At 41.1% G+C, this 15,000-nt stretch overlaps 1 protein-coding gene across 2 annotated transcripts in view; it reads right to left on the bottom strand.

The window, feature by feature from the left end:
* The window catches only part of rgs3a (regulator of G protein signaling 3a), a 165,171-nt gene that overhangs the window by 69,000 nt on the left and 81,171 nt on the right, over positions 1 to 15,000 (bottom strand). For both annotated transcript variants that reach the window (XM_030783538.1, XM_030783539.1), the window contains one exon: positions 5,315 to 5,446. In XM_030783538.1, coding sequence (XP_030639398.1) covers positions 5,315 to 5,446 — 132 coding nt within the window. The remainder of the gene's footprint in view (positions 1 to 5,314; positions 5,447 to 15,000) is intronic.

The following is a 15,000-nucleotide window of genomic DNA, read 5'->3' as shown; positions in this document are numbered from 1 at the left end:
AGCAGGTTAAAAGAGAGCCTGTTATAATAAACTTAGAATTACTGTGGCTTCATGGAACAGTTTTGCGTTTGTTCTCTGGCTTCGTCGGCGGTGAGTCAGTGTTTGTTTTCAGGTCGGAGTGGTCACGGAAAATACGCCCAAACAAAGCGAAACAGCTCCTGCTCCTCCGTGACTCATCCGTTTGAAGAGTTATGGTAAAATCAACTTACCACCCCGTCGACAGCATCATTCTCAGACCCCTATGCTCTCATGACGCTTGGCACTGTTACAGCTCTCTCCACCGTGTGTACCAATTACCCAAAGGCCAAGATCCTTCAGCGCAAACAGCTCCACTGACAGCATCAATAACAACTCCCAAGTCAACTGCGTGACTTCACAACTGCATGACCTCACAGCTCCATGACTGTGAGGTAAACTCTCCTGAGACTCTGACATCGTTAAATAGAGTAGAATAGAGCAGAATAGAATAGAATATTAATGATGTCACAGGGGCTGATCCAAAGGCCCGTGCGTATAGACTGAGGTATATGACAGGGTTGAACACATGAAGAGCTGGAGTAGAGGCATGGTGCACGTGCTGACATTCACCCTAACGTTCCATCAAAGAGATTCTGTGTATTAGAACAAACTACAAATGTGTACGTGGTCTGAAAGTAAGGGAATGATAAGAATCACACATACACACACCGCGCACACACACACACACACCGCACACACACACACACACCCTCTCTCTAATGTCTCCCAGTATGTAAAACCTTGGAGCAAAGTGCAGAATCACCCTGACCTTACCGAGACAGTTCATGAGTTCAAACGTTACAGTGCTAACAGACACAGACCTCTAAAATGGGCTATAAAAACACTGTCAACACCTGCTCCAAACAAAGACATAATAAACTGCTTCAATTTAGTCTGGGATACCTTAACAGGGCCACGTCTAAGTCTAAGTAGTCAAAGAGAAGTAGTGTTGTTTTTTTTTTGTTTTTGTGGGGGTTTTTTCTAGTGACCTGTTGTAATGCTGTTACTCTCCAGTCTGCAGGGTGGTAATTCTGAGTCATACGGTGATGATCATCATCCAAACCTTAACACATTAAAAACAAAAAGGGGGGAGAAAAACATGACTGTGCGTCAGTGAAGCAGGGGATCCTGCGTTTCGGGGAAAGATCACGGCCAGGTCTTCCACGTCCCGTGGGGTTACAACAGACAAGATGACGAGTCATCCAATTATCACAGGGGAAGACGGAGAGAGGGTAAAAGGAGAGCGGAAAAAAAAAGAGAAGGAGAAAGCAGTGTGTTCCCAAGAGGTTTGGTACAGCGTCAGACAAGCAAGTCGATGAACAAACTGCCACTCTAAGAGTTCCACCAGCTATTAGTCAGGACTATAGAATAACTCAAATATGTCTCTCCATTAAAAAAAACACACATCATCTGGGAACAACCTCTTTATCCACAGAGTCAGAGGTCAGATGAACTAAACTGCTACAACGTAAGCACTAACATAATCAAAAATGTTCAGTTTTCCCCTGGTTTAACAGAGAATTGGAAATAACGTGCTCTTATCTGTTCCGCTTGAAGTAGAAAGAAAAAAAAAAACTATGTGTGTGTTTTCTGTATAATAAATATAGATGGTAATATGAGTTCCATTAAAACTGGGAACCAAAGTTTCATTATTACATTTCATTTCTAACCTCACAGGCCTTCTTACATCAATCATATACAGATCTATATCGGGCCAACTTTTGTGTGTCTGTGTGTGTGTGCACGTATTTTTAATTTTAAAAGGAGTCTTCTTTTCTGCATGTGTAATATCAGATTGGATGTTATCTGAAACATGAAGTCTATATGCAGTGAAAGAGGCCCAAGGAAAAACAGTCTTGGTTCTCAGGTCATCTCTAATAAAGGCCGCAATCAAATTCCCATTTAGTACCCAGTTACATATCTATATAAGGCAACTCATATATCAGACTATATCCACACACACACACTCTCACACGCACACACACACACACACACACACACACACACACATACACACACGCACACACATACATACAAACACACAGACATGCAAATGGGTGAGAGTAGGAGTGCAGCTGCTGCACACCATAACAAAAAAAAAAAAAAAAGAGCCGGAAACAAGCAAGCTCCCAACAAACAAACAAACAAACAAGCAGCAGAGAATAGAGGAGGAAGTGTGTGGGGCGGGGGGGGGGGGGGGGGGGGTGGTTGGGTTCGCTGATTCAGCGGTGGAATAAAAGAGACGGTGGACAGTGCGACGGTGCCTCTGCTTTCATGTCAAATAGAGAAGAGAGAGAATCAGTGGCAGCAGGTGCTGGAACGGTGCACTGCGACTAAAGCCCATCAGCAGAATTATCCGTCATATTCTATTAGAGCACATATTTAACAACAAACACTTTCTTTTTCTCCTTCATTTACACAACAAACAGCCCGATTCTCAGGCATTTGGCAGCCGGTTTATTTATAGCATAAAAAGCACATCTCTGCATTTCACGGAAATGAAAAAGACCAGAGGGCCCAGAGCGGCAAGGACAGAGGAGAGAAACTACTCACACGAAACAACATCGCTGTTACAAGACTGAGATTGAGAAAAGATTGTTTAATAAAAAAAAAAAAGAAAAGAAAAGAAAAAAATATGCAGCCCCCTGTTTTCACAAAAAATATCATCTGCATTCAGAACATAGTATGAAGCTGTAGGTCTCATAGGAGTTTTTGAGAAATTAAAATCCTTTATAATTGCAAATACAACAATAACTTATTATATACTAATACTAATAATAACAATAATAATATAACTTATTTCTGCATTATAATGACACCTAGGTCACTTTCAGTCATTCTGATTTGTCTGGAGTAGAGAGATATAACCTCTCACATGGTGCTAATGAAACTCTTTCATCAGTCTACATGAACTGATGTAAAATGATGCAAAATTAGGGCTGCCCCCTGAAAGTCGACGAGTCAAATCATCAGTCAGAGACGCCTCACGCATACTGAGATTCTTCAAGTTGAGCAGTGTCTTTTTGTTCTGTTTTGGTTTTTTGAGTCAGTGTGCATTATAGTAACAGGATAAAACACACGGAATGCTTACAAAAATGCACAGGGATAACATTTAAATGAGGAACTATGAATAAGGGGAACCATAAATATACCTTTTTTATTCTAGCAGGGCTAGCTGGCGCGCTTGCTAAAAAAAAAAAAAAAAAAAAAAAAAAACACATGATAACATGCACTGTTGGTTAACTAATAAGAGAAGCTGAAACCTGAGGCGGAGTGGTTGGTAAACTATAGGCTAGCTATAACCATGTCTCAGAAGACGTCTAAAGTATGGCGACATTTTGAATTGTTGAAGGACAGCCCTGACAAACTTAAATGCAAACTCTGTATGCAAGAATTCACTTATCATTCAACAACATCGAACATGGCAAACCACTTGAAATGGGTAGCCTAAGTTGCATAGCTAGGCAGCCATTCTGCAATTGTCTGGGCAGATTTCCTATACATACCATGCAGGCAATAAGTCTATTTACAAGGCTAATTTGAAATACATGTTCATTAGTTTTTATGTTTAAAGACAAATAAAGAAGTAGGTCTATCCTGTTGAAAGGGAGATGTCAGTTATTTCACAGTGGGCAATGCCGTGAATTTATTTTAAACCGTTTCATTTGTTCATTCATTTACATATTGTTTTTAATGTTTAAAGTGAAATTAAAAAAAATTGGCTATAAGAGCTTGATTTAAACAGAAGTACATGTGTGCTGCCTGTGTCATTATTCCGATTATTCCAAATCCTCACGGCAGCCTGACATTATATGTCGGCAATTCAAAGAGGCCGCAATTCAAATCTTGCATCATATGCAGCTGTCTTTTATTGATTTTTAAATTCTCAAAAACATGTTCCCATGACTCTGTTGCATTTGACTATGTTAATGTGGTCGGAATCATCACTGAAACTCATGCCAATGGATTTTCTGATTGCCAGACAGTCTATACGAAAAAAAAGGCACCAAATAGTTGAATCTTTGTATTGAACAGCCAAATCTGATTTGACTGACAAAATTCTGATTCAGGTACAGCTCTATGTAAACTGATGTAGAAATGATGCAAAATGATGTAGAGATGATGTAAAATGCATCACAGCTATTGGATTAATGAGAAGATTTGGCCTGGACTTCCAAATCCACTGTAGCTGAGAAAAAAGATGTGATTTTTTTACTTTTTTTTTCTTTTTTAGACAATGCACATAAAATCAAAAAATAAATCACTATGAACTGAAATGAACTGAAACGTGTTCCCTTACGCAGAAACCAGCACAACCACATTACTGGGAAAAAAACCCTCCTCGGTTTATACTCAGAAACCTGCTAGGAGTCCTCTCACAGGAAACCTTTTTTCCACGATCTTTCCACCCTCAACAAGCAAACCTCCCTCACCAAGTGTGCTCTTAGCTCTGCCAAGTGTACTCCAATTAGCATTCCTTTTCATCATTTTCGCCTCTTCATTATCTGGTACACAATGCAAAACCAGCTATGTCACAAAAAACAAAGGACAGCAAATGTAAATATATTCACCAAACTGTACAGCAAATAGTTTCCTCAAGCCAAACGTACGCTTAACCGACAACGTGTGTGTTTGCTTACATCTCAGTTTTGTGTTCATGAGAACTTAGACGGGAGCAGAGGGCAGACACGGTGAGTCTCAGCAAAAAGCCACCGTCATGTGTTAATGTGATGAGAATGCACATGATGTGTGATAAACAAGGACTGAGACTCATATTACTCTGACTCATTCCCAAGTCACTCAGGTGAGTGCTATGTGAAGTAATAATAATAATGATAATAATAATAATAATAATAATAATAATAATACAAAAATAATGATAACAATAATAATAATAATAATAATCATAATTTCGAAAAATAATTCAGTCTCTTTTTCCCTGATGCATAATCATCTAATGATGAAAATAAATAAATAAATAAACAAAATGATATCTGACATTGTCTTTGACTCTTTGTGGATGTTTACAACACACGTAGGATCAAGCAGTGCATGTAGTTCTCACACAGAGTGAACATCAGGCTGACAATGGAGAATCGATCAATCCAGCAACTCAACCCATATCTTAGTCCCAGCGAGACCAAGTTACTGTGCATTTACTTACAATGGTCCAATGGCTCTCTGAGTAAAGTGGGAGAAGGGAGTAAACAGATGCTGGGGGGTTTTTTTGGGGGGGGCATTGGGGTAGGGGGTCTTGGAGGGAGGAGGAGAAGGAGGAGAAGGGGTGTGTTCCTACCTGCTCAGGAGGAGTAAAGTTCTCTCTGCGCTGGAGCTGGAGCTGCTTGTCGATGTTCTCCCTCAGACACTGACAGACACGCCTCTTCTGCTCGACGCTGTACGCCTCCAGACTCAACAGACAGTCACACTTCTACACGCCCAGAATGGGAGGGGAGAGGGAGAGAGAGAGAGAGAGAGAGAGAGAGAGAGAGAGAGAGAGAAAGAGAGACTTGTTAGTTTGAAGGCTGTTTATCAGAGTGGCTTGCCCTGTTTTGGCTTTGTGTGTGTGTGTGTGTGTGTGTGTGTGTGTGTGTTTGTGTGTGTGTGTGTGAGTGTGTGAGTGTGTGAGTGTGGTCTCTTTAATAAAGGCAACGAAGCTGTAAAGCTTTTATGATGACAGCAAGAAGAATATGAGAAAAGACAGAGGAGAGAGTTCATGATGTCCTTTTGTCAGACGCATTTGGGCTTTAATTCATGTATTGATTAATTCCTCTTACAGAGAATGTAGTCCATTCACTGGCCTCCTTCATTCATAATTGTTAATACTAAATACCATTTTACAAGACAGAGAGAGAGAGAGAGAGAGAGAGAGAGAGAGAGAGAGAGAGAATGAGGGATAGACAGAGAGAAACAGAAAGAAAGTGAAGGACAGAAAGAAAGAGAGAAAGAGAACCTATAAGCTGAAAGGCACATGGTTTCATGTTGAATACCATGGTCAGGTCTGGGGTCACACACTACCTCCACTTCACTTTCACTTCCACCAAATCTCTTTTAAAGAGAACACACACACGCACACACACAAACACACACACACACACACACACACACATTTCCTCATAAATTCGCTTAGAAAGCGATTATGAAACTTTTATGAGGGCAATTTTCAGCTGTGGCTTGGCATCCTGTGATTTGAGGAAAGCTTCATTTTTAATAGCGCACCCCCACACACACACCGCTACCCAAAACCCCTCTCCAGTGACACTATATACCATCCGTTCTTTCATCTGCCAGAGCACAGCAGAATCCGATACGCTGCCTTTCCCCAGCAGGCTTCACGTTATGTCTTAAAGCGCGTCACTGTGTAATATGTTTTTCATGAAGACAAAGGGCCTCGATATAAAGAGACATAAGAAACAGGAATAATTTACCGGGAGAATGATTTTTTTTTTCCTCTGGAATATGTCCAGGAGCCTAAGGACTGAGTGACTGATGTTATTTCATATAGACAGTTTACATAGCAGCTCTGTTATTACTGAGTCACCGTCATAAATTATGATGGAGCTATTGGCTATAAAATCAAATGTATTTTCACTGTCAATAAGCACAAACCACAAGCAGAGAGAGAAAGAAAGAGAGAGAGAGAGAGAGAGAGAGGGGGGGGGGTATAATGGCCTTGGAAAGGTCAGTGCATTGTACACTGGTGACTCACACCACTACATATGCTTTTCCTCGAATCTTCTGGCTCTGTAACATAAACACACAAACACACGCGCTCACACACACGCGCGCTCAAATCACACACACAAGCACGCACACACACAAGCACTATTCACACACAAATAAACTAACACACGCACAAATCCACACATACACGCATGCACGCACACACAAACACACACATGCAGGTGTAAGCTCGCACACACGCACACACACATACAAACACACACATGCACACACACACATAAACACACACACATACACACCAAGACAAACACAAATATCATTACCATTTGATTCCTCATCATATAAAGTTATGTGTAGTTTAATAGGATTATTAGGCACTGAGGACCTGGGAATCAGACAAAGACCAAACAACAACAAAAATCAATATGTAATCTCATCAGTGTCCATTCAAAAAGTACCATTTACAGTCTGGAACACAGAAAGCCTGCACAGCATATCCACAGACTGGCTCTTTCCTCCGCCTCTTTCAGAAAAAAAGGGGCATTGGGGGGGGCTGTCCTCTTCATGGTCAAACTGAATCTCTTCTCACTACTTCTGTCTCTCTACTTCTCTATTCATCTACCTATCTATCTATCTATCTATCTATCTATCTATCTATCTATCTATCTATCTATCTATCTATCTATCTATCTATCTCTCAGTTAAGACTGAACCAGTTTGATTCATACATACATACATATATAATATATGTGTGTGTGTGTGTGTGTGTGTGTGTATATACACACATACATACACCCATACACAAAGGATCTCTCTCCCTTTCTCTAACTGTGAGACAAACTGGTTCAGTCTTTACTGGTCACACTGTGTAAGGATCTCTGTCTCTTTCTCGCTCTGTGAGACAAACTGGTTCAGTCTTTACTGGTCACACTGTGTAAGAATCTCTCTCCCTTTCTCGCTCTGTGAGACAAACTGGTTCAGTCTTTACTGGTCACACTGTGTAAGAATCTCTGTCTCTTTCTCTCTCTGTTTTACAAACTGGTTCAGTCTTTACTGGTCACACTGTGTAAGGATCTCTCTCCCTTTCTCTCTCTGTGAGACAAACTGGTTCAGTCTTTACTGGTCACACTGTGTAAGGATCTCTCTCCCTTTCTCGCTCTGTGAGACAAACTGGTTCAGTCTTTACTGGTCACACTGTGTAAGGATCTCTGTCTCTTTCTCTCTCTGTGAGACAAACTGGTTCAGTCTTTACTGGTCACACTGTGTAAGGATCTCTGTCTCTTTCTCTCTCTGTGGGGCAAACTGGTTCAGTCTTTACTGGTCACACTGTGTAAGGATCTCTCTCCCTTTCTCTCTCTGTGAGACAAACTGGTTCAGTCTTTACTGGTCACACTGTGTAAGAATCTCTCTCCCTTTCTCTCTCTGTGGGGCAAACTGGTTCAGTCTTTACTGGTCACACTGTGTAAGGATCTCTCTCCCTTTCTCTCTCTGTGAGACAAACTGGTTCAGTCTTTACTGGTCACACTGTGTAAGGATCTCTCTCCCTTTCTCTCTCTGTGAGACAAACTGGTTCAGTCTTTACTGGTCACACTGTGTAAGGATCTCTGTCTCTTTCTCTCTCTGTGGGGCAAACTGGTTCAGTCTCACTCTCTTTGAGCATATGCTGTGTACTTTCTCACTGGAGGAAAAAAAAGGAAGACTAGAGTCTTTCCTGGTCATTGATTTCCTCTTTCGTGGAGAGGACTGGCTCACGGAAACCGTTAAGGAGATTTTCTTTCAAAGGGAAAGCTATTTACTCCCTCCACTTTCCCTCTCTCCATTTTTTTTTTTCCTTGGCAGGCCACTTTCTTTAGAAGTCCAGCTTTCCACGTTTCTGTACTCACATCAGAGAGAAGAAAAATGGTTTTTTTCATGCTGATGTGTTTCTTGGGTTATTTATAGAGCATTTTGATTTCTAAAGTTTTCTTCTACTTTACAGTGGATTCTCAGTGCAAACAAGGCCCTTGTCCTCTAACTCTGCAGAAAAGCTCAGCACTGAATGAAGGAATAAGCACATGTTTTGACAAGCGATTCATATGCAGCAAAAAAACTCAAACTGACTCAGCGTGTTCCTCAGAAACCTTGAGCACTCTAAATCCACCTACTTCAGCAGCAAAAGAGCCTTGTTTTTCTGGTGGAGATTTCAAGTGATTTTGCTGTTCCTCTCACATACTGTCCAAGCCACAATTTTTTTTTTTCTGTCCAAGTGCGGATTATTGTTTTACCCTTGTCTTGTATGTGCTGGAGTCAAATAATCACTGACAATTTGAGTCAACTGACCTCTTCATTTATAATCATTGACATTAACATATTTTTGCATCGTTTGTGTACACTAGGTTCTATCTATAATATATACAAACAGAAGTGGGTGTGTTAAAACGTTCCGTCAGTCAACCCAGTGAAAGTGTTTTACAGAAATAGGATGAAAAGTGGGAGGAGGAGGACCTGGGAGGGGGGGCGGACGGAAGGATGCAATTTCAGCCCTCCAGAACAAAAACAAACATCCTCTGTTTTTTGTCTGGTCTGAGAAAAGCAGTAAAGAAAAATCGCATACTGAGGTCATCTGTAAGCATCCTACACAAGGAGCAGAATTAAACCAGTGCTGACAAGAGAGAGAGAGAGAGAGAGAGAGAGAGAGAAAAACAAGAGAATGACAAACTGCAGCAGGGATACATCTGTGTATACTGTATCTATATTACATCTATTCTAATCATTAATGAATCATTTTAAAGTGATGGTAAAATAGACCACGGGATTAGGTTAATGGAAACATTTGTCCTCTTTCATTTCCTTGACTACAAAACGATTGAGCTAAACTGAAATAAGCGGGAGAAAACTCTTAGCATATCCACTTCCAGACCCTCACCTGGAGGCAGTGTTGAGAAAGAGATGGAAACAGAGAGAGAGAGAGAGAGAGAGAAAACAAGAGAAAGAGAGGGAGAGAGAGCAAACCCAAGAGCCAGAGAGGAAAGGAGCTCAAAACATTTCTAAGCTCTTGTTTTTTCGTGGCACTGGCCGCAGAATACCAATGGAAATACGTAAGCTTTGACCACAGCTACCGAAATCGATAGATTTGTTCCCCTTTCCATTCATCACCTCGGTTTAACACAATCTCTTCCAGCCCCGGCACTGAAGTGAGACAATCAAATTCCCGCCTAACTTGCCGGCGCTAAGTGTTAGCATGCTAACAGGCCAATCACCCTCGTGACAGAGCAGATCTTAAACGAATCATGCTGGCAGAGAATTCCTGCTTGTAGCAAAAAATCCATCAAAGACATTCATCCTCTTTCTCTCAAGCAATGTGTCAGCCTTTTTTTTTCTCTCTCTCTTTTTCTCATGACTTAATAAACTTAAAGTAATTTTATTGAGGCTGAATTACCATAGAGAAACAAATCACAGCAGCAGCAGAGGGGGAAAAAAAACAGTTAACAATCAGTAAATCTTGGACCTAAACTTACAGAAACAGCTGTTTGACTTTTTACTGCTGCTCCCCCAAGAAAGCAAATCAGATAACAGCCATGAATAACGATTCGGTTGGCTATAGGCCCATAATGTACGACTGAAGCCCGTTTAAAAAGAAAGAGACTGGGTAGAGAGTGTTGTTGTGTTTGGTGTGGATGTGGTTCAGGCCCATGCCCTCTCTCCGTGACAGGCAGGAAAGGGAGTGAGGGGACAGCTACATTCTTTCACAGCAATCAGACAATTCCCAACGCGCAACAGCCCAGCTGCCACTGAGCAGCCAAGTCCCTGCAGACACACAGAGGAATGAGCGCTCCTGCACACACACACGCACATACACACACACGCACAAACACACACACACACACACACACACACACACACACACATCCTCTGTTTGTACACATACACACACACACACACACACACACACACACATCCTCTGTTTGTACACATAAACACACACACACACACACACATATACATACACATAAACATTCTCTGTTCACACACACACACACATGCGCACACACACACACACACATCCTCTGTTTGTACACATATACACACACACACACACACACACACACATACACACAAACATCATCAAACATCAAACATACATTCACATACATGTGCATATACATACATTTACACACACCCCGTACATACCAGGCTACCAAAACTCTGACAGAGAGAGACAGAGAGCAAAACATATATGTATTCTGCATACAAGAACAACCTCTCTTTCACTGAGAAAAACACACATGTGTACACAAACATACACATTCACATGTACACACACAGACATACATATGTTCACACAATCTCACACATGCAAAGTCTTACTCACGCACACACAATTACACACACTTTCACACACCAGGCTACTAGGGGTGACACACAAACAAAGACACTCTCTCTCTCTCTCTCTCTCTCTCTCTCTCACACACACACACACACACACACACACGCACACATTCACATGCAGAGAGCACAATGAAAACATAGCTGAGTAGAGCAATCGTACACACCTCGGTAGCATGCGCTGGAGCACAGGGGAGCAGTTCACACATACATAAAGACGAAGAAGTGTGAGTTGTGACTCAGGCTGCATGAGGGAAAAGCAAGCACATGATTCACCGGTAAACGCTTCCCACATCACTGCAGGAGAGCAAAACTCGTGAGCACACCCCCAACAAGAGTGTTTATTTATTTAGTATGGGCGTAAACAAGCAACAAGTCTCGCCAGTCCTACATACTGACATCACTGGTGTCTTTCATAATAAAAACACACACACACACACACACACACATACACACACATACACACACACACACACACCTACACATGCACACACAGAGCTTAAAAATATTTGTCCCCTCTAATGTCTGAGAGTTCTTAGAATTACGTCCTACTTGCGCTAAAATACCCCCTGATTTCAAAACTGAAAAGTTTCAAGTCAAAAACATTGAAAACTTAAAATAAAATCTCTCATTCTATCATCGGTCCACACCATTCCCCAAAGCCGAATAGCAAATAGGAATATCGAAAGAGTACAACAAAGTTCTGAAGCAATGTCAGCAGATATAAAAATGAGATTCTCCTCATGGACAAAAGTTCACTGTGTGTAAACATGAGAGAGAAAGAAAAAGAGAGAGAGAGGAAAAAAAGAAAGCAGAGAAGGGAGTTGGAATACAGTTTCATGTTCCCCTGAGAGTCGGTACAAGGCCTCAGCACTGGGAGCTGCTCCCCCCCCCCCCCCCCCCCTCGCATTGAGAGCCGGATCTGGAACCGACCGTGTAGCTAGATGCTTGGGACCTCTGGGGACCAGTGTGAGCTTTCTCGCTCTTCAGCTCTGGCTACTGTTAGTGTTCCAGCCCAGAGTCACGGAGGAGAAAAACCACAGACATAACATCACTGATGCGTCCTTTAACCTCTGTCTGCAGCCGTGGAGAAAGCAAGGTTTTCTGCATTTCTCTCCTAGTGTCAGGATGAACTGTGAATGTTCAGCTTTGACCACTTTACATATTCATGAACATTCACGATTGAGCTCGACATATTTGTGACACCATGATTCACATAGCTAAAACGTAAATCATGTATTAATAAAGTAGTGTAAAATACACTTTTCTATTTTAAGGTAGAATATGTTCCTTTAAAGCACATTATGAAATGGGTACCAAAAGAAAATGTCCAAATGTACCAAAAAAAAAGAAGTGATATATGGAGTTTTGTTGGAGTTCTCCAAGGTTCTGTAGAACATGAAACCTCGTGGACCATGGCAAGTGCAACTGTCACAGAAGACACAAATAGAGCCACTTCATTAATGCACTTGGCAACAACAGCATCCAGACATAGCGGATTTATTTTAGTCACAGAGAGCAAGTTAAGTCTCTATAGATTATATTTCTGTAACATTTTAGTATTGTATTCTGTAATATGTGTATACGTTAACGTTAATTAAGAATTTGTAAAACACATTGAAACTTGGAGACATTGGCATCTCTACCACTGGCGAGGCTTTTGCAAGAGCCTGAAATGTCAATTGGGGAAAAACAATTTTCGTTGTATAATGAATTAATTCTGCAACGACCTTTTCAACGAGTCTCTAACGATTCTTCAGCGTACTGTCCCCAAATGTAAAAACGAGTAGTTACTCATTTGTTATCATTCATTCTGTCCACACAGGTTTTCTCTGAGTGATTACCACTGAGAGAATCAGCGATACATAAATCTGCTGTCTACAGATGTCTACTGTCACACAGCCACGTCTCAGTGCTGACTCCGTGTCCGTCTGACAGGCACTGTAACCCCAGAGATGACCACTTACACTGATGGTAAGTTTTGTTCAAGAGGACTTGTGCACCCATTAGTCATGCCTTCACCAGGCTGATTGACTGAAGAGACAACAAGCCAAAGAAATAAGAGGGACAGAACGTTCAAAGAATTCTCAAAGAGCCTGTCTCAAAAAAAAAAAACAAAAAAAACAAAAAAAAAACAAGCAAGCAAAAAATAAATAAATAAATAAAAAATAAACCTCGAGGTATAAGTCAAACCTTACATTTGTCATTCACAAAAGAACAGGCTTAGTACAAAAGAGTGGCTTACTAAAATTTCTGTTTACTCTCTCAGAAACAAAAACAAAGACAGTCTCTCTCTCTCTCTCTCTCTCTCTCTCTCTCTCTCTCTCTCTCTCTCTCTCTCTCTCTCTCTGTTTCTCCCCCCCTCTCTCTTCCCCATATCCTTCAGTGAAGTCCACTCCGACCATCTCACAGTAAACTGCTCTGAGCTCAGGGAGTCATGTGATGACAGGTCAAATCATGAAAGAGCTCAGGGCTGGAGGTTTCCCATGCCCCGCTTATGAGGGCATGTCAGCCCCATGCATGTCGGCCCCTTAACAATTTCACAGTGTCACTGGGGTTAAGCACAGCCCTCAGAATCTCTACAAACTACCGAACATCCATTAAATCACTCATATGGCAAACGATTGGTCTAGGTCAAACTATTAAACATCCATTAAATCATTCACATGGCAAACGATTGGTCTAGATCAAACTACCAAACATCCATTAGATCAGTCACATGGCAAACGGTTGGTCTAGGTCAAACTACCAAACATCCATTAGATCAGTCACATGGCAAACGGTTGGTCTAGGTCAAATTGGCTCAGTGGTCACAATGGGCAGACGAAGCTTGGTGCTTTTACGCCAAGTGTGAATAAGGAAAGATTCACATTTACTTTCCTTGGTACTGAACTATTAACTTTGAAACAGCTTTGCACAACACAGTAGGGAAATGTATAGTGGTAGAAGTACAAACATTCTTCCAGCAGACAAATCCAATAAGCACATCAGTGTATGAATACTGCAGGATGAAGGAGTGAAGATAGCTGAACATTCTGCTTTGAGGAGTAATGGTTAACACATGGCTTCATTTGATCTCCCATAAGAATGAATAAGGAAGGTATAAACAACATTACAAACCATAATGGAAGAAATTGTGCTGGCTAGAATTACACAGTTGTTTTGTTTTTATCTCTTTGACAAACTAAAATGAAGAATTTGGGATTTAAAGTTCCTTGACATCCAGGACTTCAGCACAGTAAACACACGAAGCCTATTTCCGATCACATTTTTGGGTATTACAGAAAATTAGCATTTTTGTTGAATCATGCAAAAAATAAATAAATAAATAAATAAACTGAAAAGGCAGTTGACTGACAATGTGACTTACAAACAAATGGCCGAACATGAATAAGAGTGAATTTCCAAATTAAGTAGTTAGTAGTTAAGCTGGCACCTCTATTTGAAAGTTTTTTGCAATTTGACATTATAATAACTGATAAATCTGCACTTCAGAGCTACGGCATGAAGGCCATTGACTAACCTTGTCATATTAACGTCTGCTGATGTCACACATACAATAATGCTTTAACACAAACTCAAACTTTACTCTGCTAGGATCATTTGCAATGCTGAATACAAGTCATTTGGATTTCTCCATGATGACAAGGGTGTCAGAGCAGTGTATGCTCCATTAAGAGCTCTCCGGCTCATTTGAAGTAATCCTCACAAAGCCGCTTGAAATAACTGCCCTCAGTCTCTGGTGGATCTCTATTTCACAAAAAAAAAAAAAATCTTCTCTGAAGCACTGGGTCTCTGAGGTAGCCACTCTTTTAGAAACAAGGTCAAACATGTGTCCTTGAAAGTCAAACACGTGTCCTTGAAAGTCAGTTTTGGCACGAGTGAGAGTAGCACACAGCCACTTCTCTACGCACATCACACAGCGTCTTCTGTGAT

This window comes from Chanos chanos, chromosome 9, assembly GCF_902362185.1.
Source record: "Chanos chanos chromosome 9, fChaCha1.1, whole genome shotgun sequence".
NCBI lineage: Eukaryota > Metazoa > Chordata > Actinopteri > Gonorynchiformes > Chanidae > Chanos > Chanos chanos.
Note: the sequence above shows the minus strand (reverse complement) of the source record. Positions and strands in the feature narration are given on the sequence as shown.